Raw genomic sequence first — 13,719 nt, forward strand, 5'->3', positions numbered from 1 at the left:
GCGTCTCCCCTTCCCTGTGGATGGCGCTGGCTTTGGCTCCGTGTCAAGGGAACCAGGCAGGGGACAGAGATCTGCTCACTTCACCGGACACCCCAGAGTGCCCCGTCGTGGAGGGTCGATCCCCCACCCAGCCCCCCACTCCCAGACATGCCGCCAGAGCCTCCAGTCAGGAGCAAACACTTTTACATCACGAGTGAGGTGCAGAGCTTGCGGGAAACATGGGTAGCTAGAGGGGTCTTAAGCAAGCCGGGAATCGGGGAGGGCGGGGCATGCCCCTCCAGGCTGTGACCCCCACAGTGCCCCTAGGTGGGCCACAGCTTCATCTCCGACGCCTTGTAGCTGTAGTGGAAGCCCTTCCCCTTATGCCAGTTGATGCCATTGGCGAAACTCTCGTGTTCCCCGCCCAGGTAGCGGCCGTTGAGGTTGGACCAGTGGCAGTTTTCGTACCACCAGGCCCCCTGGTATACCTTGGCGCAGTGGCCCGAGGTGCTCTTGTCATTGTCCCTGTCCTTGGTGGAGAACTTATGGCCATGATGTGGAGTCAGGGAGTCGCCTACGAGAGACAGGGGGACCTGGGACCACCTGCTGGGCCCCCCACTTGCTCCTGGACCCTCTGGCCTTCCCACCCCCCATGCAGACGCAGTGCTAGGGATGGGCTGGGGCTGGCAGGCACGGGGGGGGGCAGAGGCGCAGGACCAGCTGCTGGGGATGGGTCCTCCCCAGACCAAGACCCCCACCACACCAGGGCCCATTTCTGCCCCAAGGCCTCTCTGCCCCCCCCTCCAGCTCTGCTCCCTAGGGGCAGGCTCAGCAGTAGTCTCGATCTGCAAATGCAGGTGTGCCCCATGTTGGCTTGGAGGCACCGAGGGGCTGACACCCACCACGGGCATAGGTCCAGACTTCATGGGGCCTGGGGGGACCCCAGTGTGCTGGGCACGGCCCCCTTGTGAGAGGGGTTTTAGCCCTGAGGAAAGGGACCACTCAGCAGGTGGGCACCCCTAAGTCCCAACTCCAGGCGTAGGGTGGGGCCCAGGGCCCACAACCAAGCTGCACGGAGCTGCTGACGCCACCTGCAGGGCATATGGAGAAGTGCACCCAGAGCGGGCGGGGAGGGGTGAGCGGGACCCTCACCTGCATTGCCCTGCAGGAAGGGCCCCAGGATCAGCTTGTAGTGCTCTCTCTCGCTCCCCATCTTGAAAGACCTGTAGTGGGCAAACTGGCTCTCGTTCTTGAAGTCAACCAGGTCCACTCGCAGCTCCCAGGTGCCTGTGGGCAGTGGCCAGCGGGTCACCCCAGCCCACGGACTGTGCCCAGAGTGGGGAGCAGGAGGGGGCAGTGCTGAGCCTCAGGGGCCCCAGATCCACGTCAGGGGATGCAGGGACCCTGGGGGCCGCCCCTCCTGAGAGAGTGACGATGGGGTGAGGGCCGCGCGTCCCTCCTGAGACAGTGATGATGAGGTGAGGGTCGCCCGCCCTGGCCTACCCTGGGAGGTCAGCGTGTGGATGTTCTCGTTGCCCAGCCAGAACTCGCTCTGCTGGCTGCCGAAGCCCTGCCGGTAGGACGCCCATTCCCGGTAGAAGTCCACGGAGCCGTCGATGCAGCGCTGGAAGACCTGGGGTGGGTGGGGGTCGGGTCGGGGGCCAGGAGGAGTGGGTGGGGGGCAGGGGAGCAGGGGTCGGGTCACCTCAGCACCTCCCCCAACGTGGGTCCCCGGGTGCTCCCGGCCTTGGGGCCCAAGGACTCTGCTCCCGCACTGGCCGGGAGATGGGGGACAGTCGCCCTTGCCTGTGTCCCGCTGGGCAGCAATCTCAGCCCCGCGGGGCCCCGTCCCGCTGCCACTCACGGTCCAGCCCCCGCCATCGGTGTCCATGTCACACAGCACCACCAGGGGCCGGCAGTCGGGCAGGAAGATGGTGTACCAGCCACTGAGGGCCTGTCCCCTGGACAGCACCTGGCGGCAGCTCCGCGGGCCTGGGCAGGCGGGTGATGTCAGGTTAGGGGACACAGGTGGACCCTGGTGTGGACACTGGCTGGGGGTTAGGTCCTGGGAGTGGGCACTGCAGGGTGGCCCTGGATGAGCTGGACGCCAGGGGCTAGATCCTGGGGGTGGACCTGGGGGGGCCTGGAAGGTGGACACAGAGGGACAGACCCTGGGAGCACAGGACTGCGCATCTCTGACACGTGACAGGCCTGGCACAGAGTGAGGCGGCCCGGACCCCCTCCCAGGCCCTGGACGCTGTGTACCCACCTGAGAGGCAGCGCTCGGCCACCCAGGAGGCTCCTGCGGAGACACAGGGGCACTACTAGGGAACATATGACCCTCTCCCCAGCTCTGACCTCTGTGCCCTGTTCCCTGACCCCCACACCCCATGCCAGACTCCCAGGGTCACTGTGGCCTTGCTGGGCTCCTGGGGAAACTGAGGCCTGAGCCTGTCTCTAGGCCAGCATCCTCTGGGGACAGCTGGGACAGGCTCCCTGTCGTGGCAGCTGTGGGGAGTCTGGGGTGCGGTGGGGGTCTGGGCACTAAATGGGCCCTTTGTCCACTGACACCAGAGTTTCCACAGTGAAAGCGGTGGCAGAGTCCCCTGGACGGTTGCCGGATTCAGGCCTCACCGCGACTTCAGGGGCCCCGTGGGCATGACGGGGACACACATAGTTCACCCTGTGTCAGCTCCTGCTCCCCAAGCCCTTTGTAAGAGGGGGAGGGGCCTCAAGGGGACTCAGTTCCTGGGTCATGGTTCTCTCCTTTCCCCAGACATTTTGCAAGGGAACATTCTAGAACATACCATGGACACCATTAATTGTATCATACACATAGACCAGATCTGTGTCCATGGGTGGAACGCACTTGTGTCCGGACCAACTTGTGGACCAGAGTGAGTCCAGTTCCTCCTTGTCTCTGCTGTCCTTGACTCCAATGTCTGGGAACTGTGCAGGCCTCAAGGACAGCCCAGGGGCAGAGTCAGGCCTCAAGGAGGGGGGGCGGGGTTAGGGCTCCTGCTTAGGGTCCCCCAGGACATCTCTTGCTGGCGAAGACCCCTCCCATCGTCCCTGGGGCCCTTGTCCCTGCCCCCAGACTGCTGTCCCAGCAGGGTTGTTGTCCCCGACCCCACCTCCCCTCCACACACATCCAGCCTGAAGTCCTGGCTGGACCCTTGTCCTCTCACCCCACACCCCATGTCCCAGCAGGGCCCTTGTCCTAGCCACAGGCAGTCCCTGCCCACAGCCCCAGCTCATCTTTCTCCCCCCCAGGGTCACTGCTGAGGGGAGCCGCTGTCCGGATCTCCCTCCCTTGGGTGCAGTGTGGCCCCGAGAGGGGGCCTGGCCCCACCTGGTTCTCCCAGGAAGGAGCTGTGTTTGCTTAGCTGTGCTGAGGCGGGTCTCCGCATGGGGGGTGGGAAGGGAGCTGTGTCCCCTGGGGCAGGCCCAGCTCTGGAAAAAGGACCCCTTGGTTCCCCCACTCAGGGTTTTCTTACCTTTGGGCCCAGGGGGTCCTGCCTTTCCGGGGGGTCCAGAGAGGCCCCGTTCCCCTGCAAATCCAAGGCACATCCTTGACTTCAGCTACGGGGGGGGGCTGGGTCCCCTGGGATACCGTGCTCCCCCGGGGGCTGTTTGGGGCTGATATTTGCCAGGGCTGGTCTCTGGGGCTCCTGGGGCAGGAAGCAGGAAAGGGTCCCCCAGCACCCAGGCACAGGGGCCCCGGGACCAGGTTGCAGACCCGCTTCAGCCCTCCTCTGAAACATGAATCGGGGAGCCCCTAATTTCCGGGTCTCCCCTCTGCATCCTGCCCTGGACAGCCCGGGACTCCGAGGGGGAGAGGGGTCAGCCCCTCAGCTGCAGCCCATCTGGCAGCTGATTGGGACTGAAGGGGCGCGGGGGGCTTCAGGGCTGGATCCCCTGGTCGGCTCAGCCCTAGCCTGGGGGAGACCTGTGCGGGCCGGCGGGGCCACCTACCGTTCCTTCCTGCCATGCCGGCCTCTCCCTTGGGACCCGGGGGCCCAGGCAGTCCTGGGCAGTCTCGGAGGATGCTGAGTTTGTCGGCGCTGCCATCCAGTCCCAGCACCTTCACCTCTGCGGACACACAGCGCTTGTCGGCCCCCGCCCACCCCGGCTTCGGGCGCCTGCCACGGCGCCAGGTCAGGTAGGTGGCAGTGACCCTAGGAGTGTGCCCAGCTACCCAGGCTGCCAGGGGCCCTCGGCTGCCCCTCGGGGCCTGTGTCTGGTGCCCTGGGGGAGGAGGGGTGGGATGAGCGTCATGGTGGGCGCCAAGCTGTGTCTGGGGCGCCCCCGCCCCTCACCCGTCAGCTGAGCTCACCTGGGCAGGTCTGGGTGCCGCAGAGCCCCGCAGAACACAGCAGTACCAGTGCCAGCACCGCCGCCCGGCCGCGCCCCATGCTCCCGGCCGGCGGCCAGCGGGGTCTTTCCTCTTATATGGCCCTTGGGACCTCGAGCTCTGCCCTGGGGTGCTCCTGCCCGCTGTGGCGCCAGCTCCCCCACCCTCAGGAAGACCCCAAGGTCAGCGGCAGATCCTGGGGTGCTCTCATCCACTGTGAGAGTGGGGTAAGGAAAAAACAGGAATTCGTCTCTGCAGAAGGAGCCTTAGAGGGTGGCTGGCCTTGCCCACAGCCGGGCCAGGTTTGATCCCAGCACCCCCCACGGTTCCCCGAGCCTGCCAGGAATGATCCCTGAGCACGGTCAGGAGTCAGCCCTGATTATCGTGGGGTCTGAGCCGCTGAAAAGAGAAAAGGAAAATTTGACTATGAGAAAAAAAAATTTTTACATGTGTAGGCCTTACCTAAATGAAATTCATTTAAACTGCAAAATATATTAGCATGGAATTTTTTAAGTTTATTAATGACAGGTACGACATGGTTTTTACCACAATGAGATCCAAGTATAAAATTTAATGCAATATATTTTGGGTTCCAGAGTTGAAAACTTATGTAAATGAGAATAGGCACTTTATTGTGTCCTATTGATTTTAATTTCCTTATTTATACAGGTGACAATCCCATAGCAATCACAAATTGGCTTTCACTGGTTTATTTTCTGAGCATTTTATTTGCCATTTCTTTAAGTGCGGTTGGAGGAGCAACATAAAGTCAGTCAATCTGTTCCGAGCCTCCTTAGGGGGCGCTGGGGCTGGAGGGCGGCTGGGGACTCCGGTGGGGACACCGCGTGCCGGAGACAACTGTGTTGTGAGCAACTTGGTCAATCGCGGTGTTTTCATAAAAATCCAGTTTCAAAAATGACTCCAGGAGACCCGATGCAAATATAAGAAGTGATTTTATTGCAATATACCGTCGCCAGGGGTCTGGGGAGAATGACACGTTTGACTTCAATAGAAACGACATCAGCTTGGGAGGGCCAACGGAGGGCGGGGAGAGGTCTGGACAGAATCACATGACCTAGATACGGCCACTTCTCGGACCTGGCCTTCCCGGCAGAGGTCACGGCAAGGACGGGCATCCTGGCCCCAGACTCGCCCCGGAGGGTCCCAGGGAGCCTGGAGCTGCGGGGCGGGCGGCGGTCGCCCTCCCCCCGGCCCGCGGCCAGCCTGCTCTTCACAGTAAAGGGGCTGCCTCTCCCGGCTGGCCCCTGGGGTCCTCGTGTCCGGCCGGCCACGCCGAGGGCAGTCCAGTCTGCGCCGCCGCGGCCCCCGCGAGGCAGCAGCTCCACCCGGTCCCGGTCCGAACCCCGGAGTTAGCACCACGCGCACGGGGTCCCCGGCGGATGGGCCTGCCCCGGCCGCAGCAGGCCGCGAGTGTCCCCTGGGGGCCACGGCCGGCACCCCCCGTGGCACCCAGAGGCCTGTCCACGCAGATAGCACCACGAAGGAGTGTACGAAAGAGCACCGAGTTGCAGTGAACGGCCACGGCTGCCCGTGGTGCCGCCCCCGGCGGGGGTCTGCGGGGGGCTCAGGACCCGAGCGTCAACACCTCGGTCTCCCGGGCGCGGGGGTCTAGGTCATGTGATTCCGCGGCTCGGGCGAGGGACCCCGCGACGGCGCTGAGGTCAGAGGTTGGTTGGGCCGGGCGGCTCCTAGCCCAGGAAGCAAGCCGGGCCCACTTCGAACCCGAACTTCTGGTTCGCTTCTCCGAAGTCGTTGAACATGAGGTCCACGACGGGCACCTGCTCCACCTTGGGGGTGTCCAGCTCCAGCACGGTCTTCTGGTAGCCTTTCCTGGTCTGCGCGGGGAAGGGGCGCCAGTCAGGGGGGCGGGGAGGGGCGCCCCCCCACCGAGATTCGCCCCAAGTCGGCCCCAGCGATGGAACATTCCAGACGCCAGAGCCTGGTCTGAGAGTGACCAGCAGGGACAGCAGGACCAGCAGGCTGTGTCAACGTTGTGGGGAGGGGGCTGGCCAAGGCCAGGAGGGGGACGGGCGGCTGGGCAGAGGGGGTATGCCCAAGGGGGCTTTGGGTCCTGGGGGGAGGGTCTGATCCAGGCTGCCCGGCCCCGGCTGGCCCCGCCCCTCCACGCCCCGCCCCCCACCCCGCCCCTGACTGGAACAGGCCTCCCAGAGCGGGAACTAGCCCGCAGGGGTGGGGGGGCGCCCCTTCCTGCCCCAGAAGGCACCGGTGCTGAACTGGCAGGATGGCTTCTCCCAGATTGATGGGCCCACCGCTCCCGATCGCCGGAGCGCTGCGAGGGGCGTACTTAAGGCAGGGCATGCTGGCAGTTAGGGGGTCCTACCCAGGAGCCATAAACAACCATTAGTAGCCAGCAACGGGACCCCCGTGTGCACAGCTGCTAAGACACGGGAAGTACGGGGTGGTTCCTTGAGCATCTGGCCACCCTCCACTCAGCGCGACCCCCCAACCCACCACACATGAGAGTGTGAGGGGCCAGGTCGGGGGTCCTGGGACCTGGTTCCTATGCACGCATGGACAGCAGTCTCTCTGGGAGGGTGGAGGGCGGCTGCTGCTGCCATGGCCTGGTGGGGGGCACTGGACCTCCAGTATGAGTCCCCCTTAAGTGGCAAGACACTGACCTTCCAAATCACGCCTGGATGCATTGGGGTGGGCCGCACTTCCTTCCACAGGTGCTCCCTCACGCCCCCCATACCCCATCACCACCCTCTGCCCACCAGCTGCTCCCCAATCTCGGGCAGTGCCCCCACCCTGCCTGGACACCTCTCTGCTTTTCCAGGACACCACCCACTCCTTCCAGAGTGAAGATGTCGGGGTGGGGGCCAGTGTCCTGTGGGCGTAGCTCTGGGCTCCCAAGTCTGCTCTGGTCACCCCAGGACATGCCAGCTTAGAAGGGACCCCTGCTGGGGCTGACCAGTAAGGGCATGAGCCTGGCAGGCCATGCTCAGCTCGGGGTGGCCCAGGAGATGACCATGGCAGTGACCTTCAATGTGTGGTCCTTCACCCCATGGGTGACTGTGTCTCCAGGGGAGGGCTGGCATCGTGGGTCAAGGCAGGGGTCACTGCTCTACGTCCTGCAGTGTGTGACACCCTGACCCTACCCCACACATGCACACAAACATGCACACGAATGCAGGCACACATGCATGTGCACACACATGCACCGCCCACAGAAAGTACATGCAAATGCAACAGCCGCACACATGTGCGGACACACAACACACACCTGCCTACACCACTTGGGCTCTCACATACCAGTCTGTGATAGTTGCTATTTTAATTTCTTGTGATCTGCTGTAACAGCTAGTCAAAGACAGCGCGGCCTCGAGGCTTCCTGTGCAGCTCTGGCCTGACAGCACGGGCTGCTGTCCGCTTAGATAGGCCGGGACCACATCCTGTTTTCTAGTATTCCTCCAGGATGTGTGGGGAAAATTATTTTTAGGGGGCTTTGGGTCACACCCGGTGGAATCAGGGGACCAAGTGGGGTGCTGGGCACTGAACCCGGGTCAGCCGGCCCACTGTGTCTGTCTCTGTGCTCCTGACAGTCTTGGTTTAACCTCCCGACAATGCTGTGAGCCGTGACGCTGTGCGGCCCTTCCCTTCGGAAGGCGGCTTTGGAGCAGAGATGCCGCCTGCGTCCAATCAGCTGTCAAGGGGGTCGAGTCGTGACGTGCCCTGGGCACATGACGGGGAGACACGACGTGTCCTGTGCCCCTTGATCTCGGCTAACTCACTGAGCAAAACAATACCCCTCCCCACATGTGTCCACACACTACACATACACACACGCATGACTCATACGCACATACACATATCACTCACATACATATAAATATACATACCTCATACACAACATACCACGCGTACACAGATCTCTCTTTCTCCCTCTCACAAACACCCCTCAACACACACACACACACACACACACACACACGCACACACACCCCCCCCACAATGAGGGGATTATCTGGCCCCAAGGGCTGCAGAGTTGTGGTGGAGAACCAGCCGCCACCTTGTGTGACTCTGATTTTGGGCCTCACACCCTGGCGTGCCCGGGGCCTGTCCTGCTCTGTGCTCAGGCCTCTCCTGCGGGGCTCAGGGGCCCTGTGTGGTGCTGGGCCTTGAGGCGGGGCCGTGCCCCTGCGGGTCTCCCCCCACGGCTTTCAGCAGTGGACCCGGAGCACAGCTGGAAGCACGGTGGCTGCGCGGGGGCGGTGGGGAGCACGCGGGGCTGCAGGAGAGCCACGAGGCCCAGGCAAGGCTTGTGGCTGGCCCGAGAGGGAGTGGGGGGCACTTTGGGCGTTGGTACTGCCAGGATGGGGATCCTGGCTGGCCCTGCCGCTGCCCGAGCCCCTGGGCCCGCCCACGTCACCAGCTGACCCAGCGGAGCTCCGAGAGCAGCAGGCAGCCCCTGGGCACCCAGCCGGCAGCTGTCCCTCCAGGACTGGCCTTCCAGAAGCCAGTCACCATGGACAGCTGCCCTTCCTGCTGGGAAAATGGACGCCCAGGGAAGCCCAGGCTAGAGCCGCGGCCCCGACCTCGGGGGTCCTGGTGTCCCCTCAGTGCCGGGGCCCTGGTGTCCGCGGTGCTTCTGTGCGGGCAGCTCACAGCTGGGCGCTCCTTCCAGCCTCCCTGGCTGCGCTCCCAGAAGGGCCCGGGCGGTGCTATTATTATCTGCCTGTGAGGGGGCGCGGTGGAGGGTGATCTCACCGCTGCCCCCCACTTCCTGGAAGCAGGCCGGGCCACGTGAGGAGTGTGAGCAGGGGCGGGGGACGGAGGCCCCGTGTTCCCAGACCCCCCCCCCAGGCTCCCTCTGATCCCCACGGGGATGCGCAAGGCCCCACACGTGCCTCAGTCTCGGGAAGGAGGACAGGGCATCACGCGCAGGACACACCGGGGAGCCCTCCCCAGCTCCCTTCAGGCACGGGGGTGGGGGGGAAGATTCCCCCCCATCAGGGCAGCGCAGGGCTCAGGACCAGCCTGGACTGTGCCTACTCAGACGGGGTCGGGCTGGGCAACAAGGGGGTCTCGGGCGGGGGCTGCGGGGGGCGTGCCGCGGGCTTCCTGCTGGAGGTGGCCCAGGCACTGGGGTGTCTGGAGAACAGGTGGTTCGAGGAGGCCCCGCCCGCGGCCACTCACCGCGCAGCCGTCCACCAGCGCGCGGATGTACGGGCTGTTGTCGTAGGAGATTTCCTCGTCGTTGGAGCCCAGGACGCGGATGGCCTTGTCGTAGCTGCCCGTGGCTGCGTCCTGCCAGGCCACCGACTGATAGCAGTTGTAGGTGATGTTCTGCCGGGCGGACGCGCTCAGGAGCCGCAGGAAGGTCATCTGCACCACACCCACCGGGGTGCCCTCCGCGTCCACGTATGAGAGCTGTGGACACAGTGGGCGCTCAGTGCCAGGGCAGCTCCCGGCCCACCTGCCTCACTGCCCTGTGCCCGGGCCACAACCACGAGATGCCACCGGGAAACCTGAGCCCCGCCGCACTGCCCCGTCCGGGCTCTCATGGACCCACGCTCGTGGCCTGCAGCAACCTGAGGAACCATTTGCTCTGCTCCACCTGCTGGACCTTCCCCACCCTCCACGGATCAGTTCAGGCCACCTCCTCCAGGAAGCCTGCCTGGCTCGTGTCAGTCTTTTCTGCCAGGCCACCAGTCTCAGGAGGCCAGCACTGCTGTGGCACCTGGCCAGCCCCCTCCCTGAACTGTGCGGCCCTGAGGGCGGTGCTGGGCACAGGCGTCCTGTCCCAATGCCCCAGGCAGAGGAGAGGCGCTCAGGAGACCCCGAACCACGACAGGCACCACAGTGGCCTGTGTCACGCGTTTCGGCTGAGAGCCGCTAGGTACTGCCGCCTCGAGCTCCTTCCTGTGCCCAGGGGCCCACCACAGCGGTCAGCGACCGGCTCCTGCTGAGTGGGGGCCCCCGGCCCTGATTCAGTCCCACCCTGCCGGGGAGCAAGTGAGAAGGAGGAGGAGGAGGAGGAGAAGGAGGAGGAAGGGAGAAGGTGAGGAGGGGGAGGGGAGGGAAAGGAGGGAAAGGAGGAGGGGGAGGAGGAAGGGGGAAGGTGGGGAAGGGAGGGAAGGGGGAGGAGGAGGAGGGAAGGGGAAGAGGGAGAGGAGGAGGAGGAGGAAAGGGCCACTGCCCACAGCCACGGCTCTGGTGACGCAGGGCGAGGCGGGAGCAGCCCCGGCCCCTGGAGAGGAGACGCATATACCGACCGACCGAGCACTGGCGTCTGCTGTCGAGGCTCCTGGGACTGTGACTGACTCGGGAGCATGCAGGGATGGCCAGCGGGGACCCAGACACAGAAGGACCTGAACCCGGTGCCGCCCCCACCAGGGTTCCCGGGTCCCAGCGGGTGTGGGGGCTGCTTGTCCTTACGGGGAGGCACCTGAGCCAGCGGCGGCCGGTGGCTCCTCCCTCTACCCCTCCCCCCCTTATGCCAGTGGGGGTCTGTCAGGGTGCCCCAAGGCTCTGGGCCTTCCGGGAGGCTCCTCTGTGTAGCCTTGGGCTCCACCGGGAGTGGAGAACATTCCAGAAGGCAAACTCATCGGTGCCTGCACAAGCCCCGTGTCCAGGGGACCAGAGAGGGCGGCATTTGGGGCTGGATGCTGACAATGGCGTGCCGGCCGTTTTCTCAGAGAAGGGGGTGGGGACCCTGGCTGGGGGAGGCGGTGAGTGTCATGGTTGCAGGAAGGGCCCCATGGGTCCAGCAGCCACCATCCCTTCGCCCCTGCACCGCGTCCCCAACGCTGTCCCCTCCACCCTCCCTCCAAGTGGGGGCCGGGTCAGGTCCTTCTGCGTGCCAGTCACTTGGCGAGGAGCACAGGGAGCGGGGGATGGGCACAGGGCGAAGCGGTGGTGGCGGCCAGGGCTGGGCAGGAGGCCTGGGGGCTGCAGGCACGGGGCGGGGAGGGGGCCCGCGCCATGACCCCGGGCGACAGTGGCCTTTCACCCGCAAGAGGACGCCCGGTTCCGTGCAGCCCGCAGGCCTGCTGGCTCTGACCCGGCCGGGTGCCATGCTGGCAGGGTCAGCGCTGCAGTGGGTGGCCCTCGGGGGCCAGGAGGGGCAGGCTCCTGCCCACAGCGCCATGCATGGGTCCAGCGCAGAACATCAACTCCCGGCAGTGTCCAGGCCAGGCCCAAGGGCGCCGACACCCGGCGGCTGCAAGCTGGTGCGGTGGCTCGGCCAAGCAGGGCAGTGCGGCCACTTACCAGGGACCCGCGCTTGTACTGACTATACCAGGTGGACGGCCGCTCTCGGGGCCAGCGGGCCAGCTTACTCTGGAAGATAGGAGATGGCGTGAAGGCGGCCGCGCAGGCGCTTACCAGTTTACCGCGCTTGAACTCGCTGAACCAGGAACCCGGGTTTTCCTTGGGCCAAGAAGTGATTCTGGCCTGGGCGGGCCACGGCGGGGGGAGAGAGAGAAAGGAGGGTCACTGCCGGAAGTGCGGGGCGTGTGCTCAGCATGTGGCTATGGTGCAGTGATGGACTGTGACTGTGTGGGTCAGAGTGGGCAGTGCCCGGCTTGTGTGGAGGGCGGGGAGTGTGCTGTGTGGTTGTGTGTCTCCTGTCCCGGTGTGGGTGTGTAGCTGTGTGTGGTGTGACTGTATGTCCCTGTGTGGGTGTGCAGCTGCGTGTGTGTGACTGTGTGTTCCTGTGTGTAGCTGTGTGTGTGGTGTGACTATGTGTCCCTGTGTGGGTGTGTAGCTGTGTGTGGTGTGACTGTGTGTCTCTGTATGGGTGTGTAATTGTGTGTGTGTGGTGTGACTATGTGTCCCTGTGTGGGTATGTGTCTGTGTGTGCGGTGTGACTGTGTGTCTCTGTGTGGGTGTGTATTTGTGTGTGTGTGGTGTGACTGTGTGTCCCTGTGTGGGTGTGTAGCTTCTGTCCCCGTGTGTCCGTGTGTGCCCAGGGATCCATGGAGTCAGGGCTGATGTCTCCCCAGGAGTGTGACTCCTCCACGGGGGTGGTGTCCATGGCTGGTCTCTGGGCCAGGCCCGGCCCAGCCTCCAGTGCTGTGGAATGGACAGACGAGAAAGGCCTCCTCCTCCTGGAGGCCCACAGCTGGGCTGCTCCCGGCCGGTGGTTCCCGCCGGGCCCAAGAGCCCTGGGCTTAGGCCCAGCTCCAACCTCCTCTGAGCTGCCGAGACGTCCAGGCGGCCACCAGCACGGGGGCCGCCCCAGCCCTGCACACGCATGCAGACGTGCCCTGGGAGCGGGACGGGTGCCCAGCGTCTGTGCGGCAGTGGCGCCGGGGGCTCCTGGGCACCCCCCACTCCTCCCCAGTATGGGCACCGCCTGCCTGTCCTATACACATGCACACACGTACACGCACATGCCCATCCACGCACACACATACATGTCACAGCTGTCCACACAGACTCATGCACACATGATGCACGTCTGCCCACCCCCCACCTTCTACCCTCCCCCACAACAGCCCCAACCCCCGCAAGTCACTCGCAGACCAATGCCCCGCCTGTCTCGGGACCCCTCCTTGCCTCCTACCGCACTCTGGGAGGCTCGGGGCCCGACAGAGCCCGAAGGCCGGAGAGTCTCGCCTTGAAGGACCTGAACAGACCCCAGCCCCAGGCGCCCACGCCCCTCCTTGGGACTGACCCACCCCCAGGCCCTTGATGGTGACACTGGGAGATGTCAGGGTATTGTCAGGAAGATGGCCGGGTAAAGTCGGGGTGACACCAGGTAAGGGGGTGATGTCGGGGGATACTGGGGTGATGGCCGGGTGATGGCTGATGTTGGGGTGCTGTCAGGGTGATGTTGGGGTGACAGCTAGGAGATGTCAGGGTGATGGTGGGTGATATCAGGGTGTTGTCAGGGTGATCCCGGGAGATGTCGGGGTGATGTCAGGTGATGCTGGGGTGCTGTCAGGGTAGTGTCAGGTGTTTTGGGGATGATGTCAAGGTGACACTGGATGATGGCCAGGTGGTGTTGGGGTGACGTTGGGTGATGTCGAGGTGTCGCTCTCTGCCAGTACCAGCCGTCAGGAGTCCCTGGAGCCGCACCCAGACTCACCCCCTCGGACTTCTTGTCGGGGAACACACAGGTGGCACCTCCGCCCGTGAAGTTGCAGTAGACTTTAAAGGAGTCCCCAGAGCAGCCCTGGTTGGGGTCCACCCAGTATTCACCTGTTTGGGGCAGGGGTGGTCAGTCCCAGCCCTGGCTGGGGTCCGCCAGTATTCCCTGCAGGGGTGCGTCAGCCCCACAGCCCCAGGTGTGTAGAGTTGAAGGTGCAGCCTCACCGCAGTCAGCCAGCATCGGCCTGGGGCCAGCGGGTGGTCCCGTGGAGACCCCTCTCTCCCCGCCACGGTGCCCCCCAGCCCCT

At 64.6% G+C, this 13,719-nt stretch overlaps 2 protein-coding genes across 2 annotated transcripts in view; both read right to left on the bottom strand.

The window, feature by feature from the left end:
• Positions 1–302: 302 nt before the first annotated feature.
• On the bottom strand, positions 303–4,394 carry FCN2 (ficolin 2). Its single transcript, XM_056132670.1, has 7 exons — positions 4,316–4,394; positions 3,955–4,071; positions 3,417–3,530; positions 1,844–1,974; positions 1,483–1,612; positions 1,132–1,266; positions 303–553 (listed from the first exon to the last, which is right to left on the bottom strand). The coding sequence occupies exons 1-7, from the start codon at positions 4,392–4,394 to the stop codon at positions 303–305; spliced, it is 957 nt and encodes a 318-aa protein (XP_055988645.1).
• A 767-nt stretch (positions 4,395–5,161) lies between these two features.
• Positions 5,162–13,719, bottom strand: part of COL5A1 (collagen type V alpha 1 chain) — a 72,185-nt gene continuing 63,627 nt past the window's right edge. The window contains exons 63-66 of the mRNA XM_056132719.1: positions 13,410–13,522; positions 11,588–11,656; positions 9,512–9,745; positions 5,162–6,189 (exon numbers count right to left, since the gene is read on the bottom strand). Of these exons, the coding sequence (XP_055988694.1) occupies positions 6,043–6,189; positions 9,512–9,745; positions 11,588–11,656; positions 13,410–13,522 (563 nt within the window). The 3' untranslated portion in view covers positions 5,162–6,042. The remainder of the gene's footprint in view (positions 6,190–9,511; positions 9,746–11,587; positions 11,657–13,409; positions 13,523–13,719) is intronic.

This window comes from Sorex fumeus, unplaced genomic scaffold, assembly GCF_029834395.1.
Source record: "Sorex fumeus unplaced genomic scaffold, SorFum_2.1 ptg000095l, whole genome shotgun sequence".
Lineage (NCBI taxonomy): Eukaryota > Metazoa > Chordata > Mammalia > Eulipotyphla > Soricidae > Sorex > Sorex fumeus.

Coding starts and splice junctions, on each gene's coding strand:
- FCN2 (XM_056132670.1), bottom strand. CDS start 4,394: ATGGGGCGCGGCCGGGCGGCGGTGCTGGCACTGGTACTGCTGTGTTCT. Junction 1,267..1,482: donor CCACACGCTGACCTCCCAGG/GTAGGCCAGGGC, acceptor CACTGCCCACAG/GCACCTGGGAGCTGCGAGTG. Junction 554..1,131: donor CTTCCTGCAGGGCAATGCAG/GTGAGGGTCCCG, acceptor TGTCTCTCGTAG/GCGACTCCCTGACTCCACAT.